The sequence below is a fragment of the Madurella fahalii genome (assembly GCF_045866475.1).
Source record: "Madurella fahalii IFM 68171 DNA, scaffold_2, whole genome shotgun sequence".
NCBI lineage: Eukaryota > Fungi > Ascomycota > Sordariomycetes > Sordariales > Madurella > Madurella fahalii.
In genome coordinates, this window is record NW_027263972.1 from 704,528 (window position 1) to 716,525 (window position 11,998).

Consider the following 11,998-nt stretch of genomic DNA (forward strand, 5'->3'; position numbering starts at 1 on the left):
AAACGGGGCCTGATTTTTGCTATCTTTATACCTGACCAATTCTGGGCCAGCTGATTGCGGTATGAGGCTTTCAAATGCGCAACATGCCAGGCGCCAGCTACAGATTTGCACTTCTCAGAGTTGATGCTTTTCACAGCGTCCTCAATTATTGATTAAGTTAAAAGAAGGAGGCCGCCTTGGCGGGGTTTGTCACCATAAGCCGTCCTTTCCAAGATCTGTCCGTGTCTCGTTCGGGCGATGAATCCAGCGGTACCATCACAGTAAGCGACTCAGCAAGTTGCCACGGCCCTTCCCCGGTAAGTTAAGCCCCTCAGAAACTAGCGGAGCTTTTCTCAGGGACCGGTTAAGTGCAGCGAAGAGACATGATGCGGTCGTTCCTGAGCAGGGCTGTCAGCAGTGCTTGATGAAATATAAAAAGGGGGAACGGTTACTCACCAACCAATTGTGCGCAGGTTGGCGATGCCGGGGTAACGAATGCCTCCGTACGCGCTACCACGACAGCGGCTGTTGTCATATATAGTACAGGTCACGCCAGCAGAGGGACCGAACGAGCTAACAATCCTAGGCCAACCATTCCCCAGGGAGTCTACATATTTGCCAACTCAGCCGGGTGCGCTTGTTTTGTTGGAAAAGGGTTACTCACGGCATTCACCGGTGTTGAGGCCAAGGTTCTGTGCGATACCGTTCCAGTTGATATGCTGGGTGATGTACACAGTGTAACGAGCACGTTTGTCGAGAGTGATGCCGGTATCTCGGCCCTCGGTATCGGCGGAGGCCTCGGAAGCGGGAGCGGGAGCGGGAGTTGGAGCGGGAGCGGCGACCACGATGCCGGCAAGGGTAACAATGACAACGTTGAAGATCTTCATCTTGAAGCGGTGGGATTGGTGTTGCTTTGGGTGAGAAGATATTATCGCTTGACTGGGTTGTTGATGCCGGGGCTGGTAGTAAGGGGAAGGCTGGATGGACGACGAAACCAGTTCTTATACTTTTTTCGATTTGTGATTTGACCAACCACTGTCCGTGATAATGTCGCAGCTCATCCCCTGCAATGAGAATTGTACGCGTGGTAGACCATGGCTTCGCTTGCTTCAGGTTTGTTGTGTTGGGTCTGCCGTGAGCCACTTGTATCACATCAGCCGTCGAGGCACATTCATCTACGCCTTCATGGGCCAGCATGATAGGATCCCAATGTTGCATACTTGAGAATGTACATAACTGCAACTGTGCCAGAGTCATGCAGGCCTCGACCGACGCCAATTCCCCCATCTGAGAAATGGGAGGTGTAACACACTAAGCAATCTCCGCTTTGGATCTAATTAGGCGGGGATTATACGGTGCGCGGCTCGCTTACCATGTATGTCAGACTCAAACCCATTGGAGGGCCTAAAAGCATGCTCTCAGGAAGTCTTACCAACACTTGTACTACGGAGGTGTCGTGGTGCGAATGCCTACGTACCTACGTTGCCGCGATTCCGGGCTGAGAGCGAGACGGTGGCTCCTAAATGCGACTTAGCAAGCAAGTACTAGAATCCATGGGGTTATCTACATGTACCCAATATTCTGGTTCTCTGCCGTACTCCGCTAGTCAACCACACTTCAGTTATCGAGTACTATCGAAAGAGCGCGTGGAATACACCACTATAATTAAGCGTATTCCCTCTTCTCGGAGCCACTTAAGAGGCGCAATACAGTCATCTCATTTCCAATTCTCGGAAGAAGAGGGATTACTGCGCCATTGTCTTTGTTGGTGCAGGGCTCGGGCTGACCGGCAACTGTTGGCTGTTAGCTAGTGCTTAGCCATCTAAGAGTTGTGGGCTACGTCAGGAGACGCTCCTATAGCCCGTAAAGCTCTCTCCGCCGGCATGTCTTAGTCTAATTATTATGTGCGTACGTACATTCCAGATCAGGAGGTAATCTGTGGCCGGAATTCCACCCTTTTCCAACGTTGGTGCAGTGCACCAAGAAACATGTACACATTGTACCGTTGTACAGTTCATAGACTGGCTCTTATCCTGGAGTTTGGGTCATGCTCTAGAGTATAATTAGCCCCAATTACTGAAAGGCTTATGGCCAAGACGTCACTGTATCGAGCGGCAGGTGTATGCTGTTCCACTCTAAAACTGTTGATAAACGGCAAAGCTAACAAACAGCACCGAACCAACCGGGTATTGTGCCACACCTGTGCCCTTTGTTCTTCAAACCAGCTATGAAGGCATATGTACTAGGCACATACGTACGGCTATGTGACAAAAAGCGTCATGTTATACAGCGGTTGATGCCTGTCTCTTTACGTAACATAATTAGAGAACGCGTAGACCTCGAGTTCCTCTCCTCTATGCGACGCTACACGTCAACGTCCCTAACTACCTATGTACGCCTGATATCTTTACAATATAATATGCCCATAGCTGGCAATTAAGCCAGAAAATTGAGCTTTCGAGGCTCTTCAAAATGGTCATCTTCAACGCCGACCATAAAAACTCTAGGGTGTCAGCCAGCCAGGTCCGCCAACACAACACGATCCCCCATCCAAGCCGCGCAAATTCGCAGACCTAAGAGGAGTGGTAGAAGTTCAATACATGGCCGAGTTAGTCCTAGACATTGTTACCCCTAGATTATGTGGTGTGGGAGACATGGTTAGCCCACTGCTAGACATATACGACACGTCCCCTTTGGGCAAACCGTAGGCTCGATACTTTGGCGATCACTAACCAGAGCTCTGTACGCCTTTATCAGTGTAAGTACAGTTACGAGCGCGCTAAGTGCAAATATCCGAAGGTTATGAGTGACGGTCGCGCTGTACGAAAGACCAGGGGCGAGGACAACATCAGATGAGGATATGTGAGATTCGGCAAGATGAGGTTTATGATTGGCACCACCTTCGCAAACGTTGAGGCCACGGCCTGCAACGGTCGTATATGATGGACCTAGCCCAAGCTAACAATCAGGTTAAGCGGAAGGAGACCTTGCAACGGGGATCAAGGCTACAACGTCGACTTGGAGTAATAATTAATCCTGTGAGTGGTGGCATGAGTAGCAACGAGCGAGGGGCGTGAGGGGGTGTTGGTTAGGAGAGAGGTAGCCTGTCCAGCGCTGGGAAACGACGTCATAAACAGACACCTTAGAGTGAGCCTCCGTTCCTTAGCATAATGCGCAATATTTTGCCAATGGATGAAATAGCTAGAGGCAGATAGAGGCGGTGCGAGTTAAATGAAGAGGAAATTGTGGAGCAAACCTCGGTGACGCTGTATCCATTCTTATTGGTACTTAGTAAGTGTTTCATCAATTCATCCCTTATTTCAACTAAGTTAGGTAGGTACCTAGCTACTAATCACGTTCTCGATACCCAAATCCATTGGGCCGCAACACTTCGCTTTCTTGACAGTACCACAGCGGACCAACACACTGCTTCACGTAATAGAACTACTACTATCAGCGTTACATTAAAACGAATACAGAAGTGGTTATGAACTTGAAACTTGCAGTTCTCATCGACGCTGACAATGCAATGCCCGGTGTGGCAGACGCACTGCTTGCCGAAGTCGCCAAGTACGGCACTTCCTTTGTGAGACGGGCGTACGGTGACTGGACCGGCACCAACCTCAAGGGCTGGAAGGAACAGCTTCTCACACGGTCCATCCAACCCATCCAGCAGTTCTCATACACCCAAGGCAAGAACGCCACCGACTCGGCTATGATCATAGACGCCATGGATCTTCTCTATACCAACCGCTTTGACGGTTTCTGCCTCGTCTCGAGCGACAGCGACTTTACCCGCTTGGCAGCTCGCATCCGGGAGTCTGGGCTCGTTGTGTACGGCTTCGGCGAGCGGAAGACTCCCAAGCCCTTCGTTGCGGCCTGCGACAAGTTCATCTACTTTGAGAATCTCAACATCATACCCGACGATCATTCGGCCGCACCGCAGTCCAGCGCTAGCGCCGTCAGCCCGACCTACAAGCGGGCGCCGCCATTGCCGGTCAAGATTGACGCCAAACTAGAACGGCAGCTTCGGATAGCAGTGGAAGCGTCCTCAGACGAGGAGGGGTGGGCCAACCTCGCCAAGGTCGGCACCCTGATTAGCAACCAGCGTCCCGACTTTGATCCGCGCACGTATGGATATTTCAAATTCAGCGAGGTGGTTATGGCTACGAATGCATTCGAGATTGTAAAGAGAACCCCCGCGGAGGGCAAGGCGGTTGTCATGTACGCGCGGGACAAGAAACGGAAACATGCAAGTTCTGGGAGCTGAGCAACATTCGCGATTCCGGCAGGGCACCAACTTATGTAATTATTCAGACGCACGACCAAGACGCGCTAGATTAATACCCCAAGCCTTAATGGACCTGACTGGATATGATGGTTGCTTTTCTGATTTCATGGGCACGTGTCGTATCGTATCGTGTGTCGCGCTGTCTAGGTAAGGTTTAAGGTAATGAAAGCTTCTTAAACCTAGGTCTTGCAGAACTAAATCAGGTAACTAGGCTAACTTACCGGGTCCGTGACAGTGAGCAGCCGCCACCGCGGCCCGATGCCGTCTCGTATTGTGGTAATGCCCACCGTGCCGCGTGACCATGCCCCATTTTGAACCTTTACGCTGCTTCGGAACAGTTCTCCCGCAGACGATGCCAAAGAGCTGCTGAACGGAATCCGCACTTAGGTACCTAGGTACTCCAGTGCTGGCCCATGAAGTCGCTCCCCGAACAACCCCCACCCGGGAGCGGCCCTAAGCACACTTTGGCTATGCCTCGGCCGTTTATCCCACCAGCTGAACCTTGTCATCCGACGACACCCTCTTCGTGTACCGAAACTGCGTAGCTTTGCATCCTAAGGACAAGATGATGCTGATAGCACTCGACATTCCGCCCGTTGTCTTCTTAATGAAGGAAGCAGAGAGTTCTACCTAGGTAGTATGTACCCGCCGCGAGAGAGAAAGTTAACGTTGGACAAATGACTTCCTCACCGCTGCATCGCCCCAGATCGCCCCGCGGAAGATGGATCGTGCTCCAGGCCGCCGTAGCCGAGGTGGCACCGGCGCCTCACGGCTCACCGTCTGTATTTTCATCCGCGGTCCCCCCAGCAAGCCCGGACCCAGCAACGCGTCGCTGTAGTTAACTACCAACAGCTTGATCGCCGTCTCCGTGTCCTGGAAGCGGTCCATGAGCTCCCGAAACACCCCGACGAGCTGCTCGGCTTGCTCCGCATCTTTGAGCACATCTTCGGCATCCACAACGAGGAAGCGCGTCTTGAGATGACGGAGGGTGCAGCAGAGGAGGTTGAGCCATTCGGCTTCGGAGTGCGAGGCGTGCAGCTTGGCCGTGGTGAAGTTGTTGGGCTGGGACGCTACCAGCTCGGGAACCTGTTTCAGCGACTGGAAAACGAGGCTCCTCAGCACCTCGGTCGTGGAGACGGTGCTCTGCTCCTCGATGCTGATGCTGGGCAGGTACCAAATGACTTTCTTGGAACACAGCTGGCCGATCAGCTCGGTAGCGATCTCCTTCACGCGAGTGTGCGCCCTCGGCTGTGTTTGGAGGATCAATGACGATGACTGGGGCGCCAATACCCATTCTCCAACGCTCCGCAGGATCCTAACCGTGTCCTGGTTTTGGCTTCTCCAGGGAGACGATCGTTTGATAAGCGACTTGTGTTTCCGAAGAGCATCTTCTGGAGATCTCTTGGGCTTCAACACGCCGAGAATCTGGTCGAAGTGCATGTCGATGACGCGAGGCATCATGTCTTTCACGTTGGAGTGGATCTCTCCGAGTTTAGCATTATCACCTAGCTCGCTGTTAGCACGGGGATTGCCCTTCCCTTCATACTGCTCCTCGTCGGGCTTCTTACAGCTGACAATTCGCAATATCGCTCCCACCGCGGCGGTAAGCTCTTCATGAGCGAGGCTGAACTTGACTTGCATCTCGTGAAGTTTCCGCTCGTGTTCTGCTAATCTCCTGCTCTCTTCTTGCAACAGAATCTTGATGTCGCGAATGTCGACCTTGGAAGCGAGGTTCGAGATGTCGTCGATCGTCTTGGCGCAGAGCATGATTTGATCGACCGTTTCCTTGTAGCTCAACTCGAACGGCTTGAAGAGTGCGGTGAGTGCTCGGCCAGCCGGCCCGACGTTATACCACTTGATGGCTTGCTGGAGGAAGAGCAAGATATGCGCATACAGACTCGCGACGGCGCTCTTCATCTCGTCAGTCTGATACAGCTCGGCGCTGAGCTCACACCTCGGGAGGGCCTGAGCAATCCAGGAGAGTGCCTTGGAGAACTGGGATATAAGGTTCTCGTGGTTTATAATGCCCATCAAGATGAACTTCACGGCGCCCCAGACCAGGGACACATACTCCGGGTGGTGCTGAGAGAGCACATCCAATACCTGCCCGTAGTACAGGATCCTCCTAGACAGCCCCCTTATCCACGACTTCGCCCCCTGCTTGTTCAATAATACTCGGTTGTATTTGGATTCTGCTCGCTGCGTCGTCTCTAGGAGATCGTGGAGAGTTGTTGACGTTACGGTTCGGAGCCATTCTGTCGCTTTGGTGTTGCCCTCGAACTCTCGTTTCAGGTACTCGAGGGCTTGTGCGTATGCTTCGGTGGCAATGTCTCGCTTCCTACGATTGAAGTTCAGAAATCAGAACCACCTGCACAATGAACCACGTAGCGTGATGCTCGTCAAATGTTTTCGGGAGGGTCATTCTCGTAGATTCTGGCTTCGTATCCGTGTTTGATTCGGAGAGGAGAGTTGGGTGGTAGGATAACCGGGTATTTCACTCACTCAGGCCGGCAAGGTTCCGCTGGCTGCTCCACTGCGGCGATGCATTCCTCCAGTGGGCTCGCTGTGGGACTATCGGGGTCACCCATTGCGATGGGTTCAGCGTATTTGGCAATGTGTCGGCGACTCGCCTAACCGAAATCCTTGACGAGACAGCCGAACTGGTTTGATGTCTAGAGCAACTATGTTGCCGCCGTTCGCTCTATGAGCATGTGGGGGGAGGGGTAACAGATCAGCGCGTCCGGATTGTGGCGGTGCGGCTCATTGTAGTGTATTTGGGCATGGTTAAGGCACTTTAGGTACAGTACCTTAGGTAGGTGGACTTGTTGGAGACGGGGAAGCGGGAGGCCTACCAAGCACCGCCTCCTCGTATTGGTAGCATTATGGCTTCCTCTAACCAGATCATGTACCCTAGGTACTTGCCTCAATGGACTAAAATTTGACTCCTCCAGGTTGTGGTCATCCAATTATCCGGGGCTTATTTTCCTGGGAATTTACATCGGAAGCGCATTGGTTTTCATTCTTGTTGGATTGAAAACCCATATTTTAGAACCCCCGCTGTATGCCGTCTGTTCTTTTCGGGCGTACCGTACAGAGGTACCGTACAGTAAAGTAAGGTACCCTACCCTCCCAGGCTTGTATAGGTTGTTTCGCCTCCACTGGCCTTCGGTGCGCCGCCACGTCACAGCTGAAACTTCCCCGCCCACCTCAGCCCAGGTCTCGAGTCCCTGATTATTCCCAATACAGCATCGCCCCTCCGGGGCCGTCAGCCCTCTCACTCAAGATAACATGGATGAGACTATGAACTATTAGGGTTTGAAACCACCGCCCGTGATCTGGACCTTGCGCAAACTCGAGGACGGGCGTCCTTGTCGTCATTTATTGATGATCGAACGGACTGGATTCAACCTCACAAAGGGAAACGCCACGACGATGGATATTCATCGGCCACCGCACCTGGACGTCGTTCGGCCGCAACTTTCGAAAAAATCTCACATATCGCTGAGTTCCACGGTGTCTCAAGACTACACTGAGGAAGGAAAGGTCCACCTACAACGTCTCTGTGTGCTGAAAGAAGATTATCGGAGCCATCGTGGCCATAGTAGCTTTGGCGCCAAGCGCAGGAGACTCAGCTCGGACGCTTACGTCACGTCTACTGGAGGGGATGAAGGAGTTATTGTGTCGTCCTCGTCGCCTGGGGGAAACCAGGAATCGAACTTGTATTCCCTGTTACGACAACTACCCCAGTACGTTACCATAAATTCCCATCTTCTCTCTTGACGAGTTCTGACAATCTGTTCGCTCAGGTTAAACTCTGGGTCTAATACCTCGCTGTCACCAAAACCCAGCGTGAGCCACCCGGTGAACTCTCAACACAATACTGTATCCACCAACAGGTTGGCGTCTACACTGGGTTGGGCTATCGAAGATTACGGTGACGGTGATGACGTTACCACCACCACCAACACCGAAAACAATACTAATGGTCCAGGGGATTTGCCCGGCAGCCCGGCACCGGAACCACTACTGCTTGCGTGTCCCTTCTACAAGTTGGACCATTCGAAGAACCGAGGCAAAGTACCAGATTTCCTGGTCCGGAGGCTCCCGTACACAGCTTGCATGGGTCCGGGCTTTAAGTCGATCCAACGGCTCAAGTATACAAACCCCCCCTCCCAAACAAGCCTAGGTTATGACAACTAACAATTGTGCCTGCGTAGGGAGCACCTCAAACGGGTTCATTCGCCCGTTCAATGCGACCGTTGCTATACGGTGTTCAGTAGCATTACGTTAGGTCGTGCGGAAAGTCTATCTCAGCTTGCCGAGCATCGCAAGAAGTTTGCGCCTTGCAAGCATGGTGACCCATCAAAGAAGGAAGGTATCAGCGAGGCCCAATGGGCAGCTCTCGAAATCCAAACCCGCACGAAGCATCCAAAGATCGGCCATAAAGAGAAGTGGTTTAGGATGTGGGATGTACTCTTTCCAGGCGTGGGCAGTCCAAATAATCCATGTGAGTTATTCTATTTTCCGGGGATACTTATCCTAGAAATGAACGGGTTGTTGACAATACATTAAACAGGGCATGCCCCCTGAAGTTTGGAATAAGGGCTGACTCATCAGTGCTTGGAGAAAACTTCGGGTCGTAGTAGCTTGATTCAGTTATAATCTTCTATAGCCTCAAAGGTCCTTGATTCTATTCAACAGGATGGGTTCAGAGTATTTCCTTTTATCCTTCAAGCTCACTACTTCCATCTAATTCCATCTTAGGACTTCCCAGCTAATCTTATGCATGATCTAGTTGTAGTTGTTTCGGTACAGCTATAGCGCGCTGGCAGTATAACGTACCTGAGCCAACTATACCTACTCCAAGCCTTCGTTGGCGCTAGCAGGGTTGGGGTGCTTCCGTGGCCGTGTGACAGAGTCCGTCTTCATGTACTACATATTATCTCGCCCGCTCATTCAAGCCTCAGCCCTTCCGCCCTCGCATATTCACCCGCATCGTGCCCTTGTGTCTTGGTCACGTACTCCTCGAACTCGTTCGCGACGCGGATCGCCTGGTCCAGATGCACGTATCCCAGTGACTGATGGCGGTGCAGTGCAAGTTGCCGCGCTGTGGTGATGACGTTGCGGATTTGCCGCCCATTGAGCTTCACCCGAGCTAGCGCGTTGATCTTACTGCGAAGCTCCTTGATGTTGATGGTCTCACCCTCCGCAAGCTTTGCCACGGCGGCCTCGTCATCGATGCCGGCGGCACTGGTCTGCTGCTGCTGCTGTTCGAGTTGGCTGATGAAGTTGTCCCAGACCTTCCAGCGATCCTCTTCGTTCAGCGGCGGGTAGTGGAGCGCCAGTTGTACACGAGACTTGAAAGCCTCGTCGAAAATGCCCACGCGGTTCGAAGTCAGGATAAGTATGCCCTCGTAGTATTCGAGTACCCGGAGGAAGACCGAGACAAGAGCGTTCCTCTGCAGATCAGTCTTCTCCCGCTGTTCGAGGAAAACATCACTCTCATCCAACAAAACAACAGCCTTCCAAATGCTCCCGACATAAAGCACGCTCTCCAAATACCGTTCAACACTCTCAGGGTCTGTGCCGATGTCGCCACAGGTGACTCGGTATAAGGGCTTCTCGGCCAGCTCGGCAACGCTTTCTGCAGTCAGGGTCTTTCCCGTTCCGGGACCGCCGTGGAGCAGGATAATCAGCCCGTTTCCCTTGCCTTCGATCACATCAGTTGACATAACCGATGACATGTGGATCCGGACCTTGGCCTCGATGAGCTCTTTCTTCTGGGGATCGAGAACAAGCTGCTCGAAGGCTTTCTTGTTCCACCTGATAGGGCGAAGATTTTTGACTAGTAGTTTCCCTTGTGTAATTTCAGGTCAGCGAGGCTCGAAGATCTAACTAGTATCTGGTGCGGGGCTTCGCAGCTTACTCCACTTCTTGTCGTGTATCCCGAAGCCAAAAATCTTGGGCGGCAACAGCAAGACGAAGGGATCTTCGGGCGGGGTGTCGGAGTTCATGCGCTCCTCACCAAGGTCATCCCGACTCTTTGCCATCTCTGTATTGTCCTTACTATGCAGGTCCTTATAAGTCATGGTGTCGATCATATAGCGCGGATTCGGAACCTGAATCTCGAACGATGTCGTCCGGGCTGTGTACCCGACGAAATTCCGCTTCCGACAGGACCAAAACACGTTGCCCCGTTCGCGCAACATCTTCTCCAACTGGCCACTCGGATCGAACCTTAGCGGGTACGAGTCCAGTTCGGTGATGGGAATGGGGCCGTTGTCCTTAGAAGGCCAGAGGATATCGATTGTCTTCTCCTGTCGACGGAAGAACCCATCGAAGGCCCAGTTGTAGCACCTGATGTTGACCTCAGCAGCGCCATGAGTTGGGCTTGGACAGAGCGTGGAGACGTACGCCACTAGTTCTCCCTCCTCGGTGCACACGATGATGTCGTTCGGACCGAAGAGCTTATCCACATGCTCCCGCGTCACAAGCCCTTGTTTGAACAGATTGTCGGCCTCCAAGTACTCTGGGCCGAACGCCTCCTCGACATAGTTCAGGAGAAGCAACACTTGGGCAGCTAGCCGCTCATCCAAGACCTCTTGCGCGAGCGTGCGTGCCCGCGCCCTCGTGTGATATACTTGCAGATAGGGCGGCACCAGGCTCTTCTCCCACTGAGCGAACAGCAACGGCTCCGCCTCGACAAGCCTGCCCATAGCGTCGCTCAAGGTACGCGAGATGCTAATGGACTCGGACTGGACCTCGGCTAGCTCCGCTTGATCCTCCAGGAAATCAAAGTATGGTCGCAGGTTCGCCGCCATCTCTGGGTCCGCCGCTGGCAGTGGGAGCCGAACGAAGGCATCTTTGATTTCTTGGTGATACGCGACGCAGTCATACGTCCGCACGACCACCAGGCTGATGTCTGGGTTGTCCTCGAAGCAGTCGTCAAGGCTGCCGGCCACATCGCGCAGTCCCCGCAGCGCGCTCGCTCTGTTATCGTTCTTGAACAACCGCGGCCGGTCGAGGAACAGGCCGCTTTTCCGGTGCCGGCTGTGGGCCGGGGCGTTTCCGGCGCACTGTACTTGGTGCATCACCAGCATCTGAGGCTTGCCGCGGCGGTAATGGTGGTGGTGCACGCGCGCCTCGTGGCGTTGGCGCTTCTCGGCTGTCGGGGACATGGCTTCGCCCAGCGGTGCTACTTCTTTATCAAGGGGGCGTCAGAGAGTCGCCGGGCGATTGCGAGCGCGCTCGCTTTCGGCCTAGAAGGCCTGCCATGCTTGGAGCAGCGAGGGCACTGACATAATTCTCGGCCTGGTTCGTGGGCCCCAAGTTGCCGAGCATAGTGTGCTCCATGTCGCACTCTTCTGTCGATGAATCCAAGGACCGCTAAATGAGACGGCTGATGAGACGAATGTAGTGAATGGGTAGACTTCCAGTTGAACTTGTATGACACCGGTATCGACCGATCATGCGGGGCTGAATACGCTGGGAAGTTGTGTTCCTTTGTGCTGTTTGCCTTCTTCAAACCCCCGCTCCGTCAATTTGCCTTGCTGACTGGGTCGCAAAGCACTGCAGCAAATGATACAACCCTCCGCCAGTACAGCGCCGTAATTGGATACAGTCCAAAAACCAAACCCCGCTTAAAAATTTGTTTAGGCCTACCCGGGTACGTCCTGTAAAAATTTTTGACCCCATTTCAATACAGCTAAAGGAATTCTGCTATACCTA

General features: G+C 53.0%; 4 protein-coding genes across 4 annotated transcripts; 1 reads left to right on the forward strand and 3 right to left on the reverse strand.

Annotated features, from left to right (window-relative positions):
- Positions 1-343: 343 nt before the first annotated feature.
- On the reverse strand, positions 344-866 carry MFIFM68171_02952 (uncharacterized protein; the record flags this gene model as incomplete). Its single annotated transcript, XM_071058374.1, has 3 exons — positions 344-377; positions 436-586; positions 644-866. The coding sequence occupies 3 exons, from the start codon at positions 864-866 to the stop codon at positions 344-346; spliced, it is 408 nt and encodes a 135-aa protein (XP_070914475.1).
- Positions 867-3,466: 2,600 nt separating this feature from the next.
- On the forward strand, positions 3,467-4,249 carry MFIFM68171_02953 (HTH OST-type domain-containing protein; the record flags this gene model as incomplete). The annotated part of the gene is made up of 1 exon (XM_071058375.1): positions 3,467-4,249. One exon carries the CDS (start codon positions 3,467-3,469, stop codon positions 4,247-4,249), a length of 783 nt encoding a protein of 260 aa, XP_070914476.1.
- Positions 4,250-4,933: 684 nt separating this feature from the next.
- MFIFM68171_02954 (Nacht domain protein) lies at positions 4,934-6,858 on the reverse strand (the record flags this gene model as incomplete). The annotated part of the gene is made up of 3 exons (XM_071058376.1): positions 4,934-5,775; positions 5,839-6,608; positions 6,773-6,858. 3 exons carry the CDS (start codon positions 6,856-6,858, stop codon positions 4,934-4,936), a joined length of 1,698 nt encoding a protein of 565 aa, XP_070914477.1.
- Positions 6,859-9,222: 2,364 nt separating this feature from the next.
- MFIFM68171_02955 (uncharacterized protein) lies at positions 9,223-11,448 on the reverse strand (the record flags this gene model as incomplete). The annotated part of the gene is made up of 2 exons (XM_071058377.1): positions 9,223-10,127; positions 10,197-11,448. 2 exons carry the CDS (start codon positions 11,446-11,448, stop codon positions 9,223-9,225), a joined length of 2,157 nt encoding a protein of 718 aa, XP_070914478.1.
- Between the last annotated feature and the right edge of the window lie 550 nt (positions 11,449-11,998).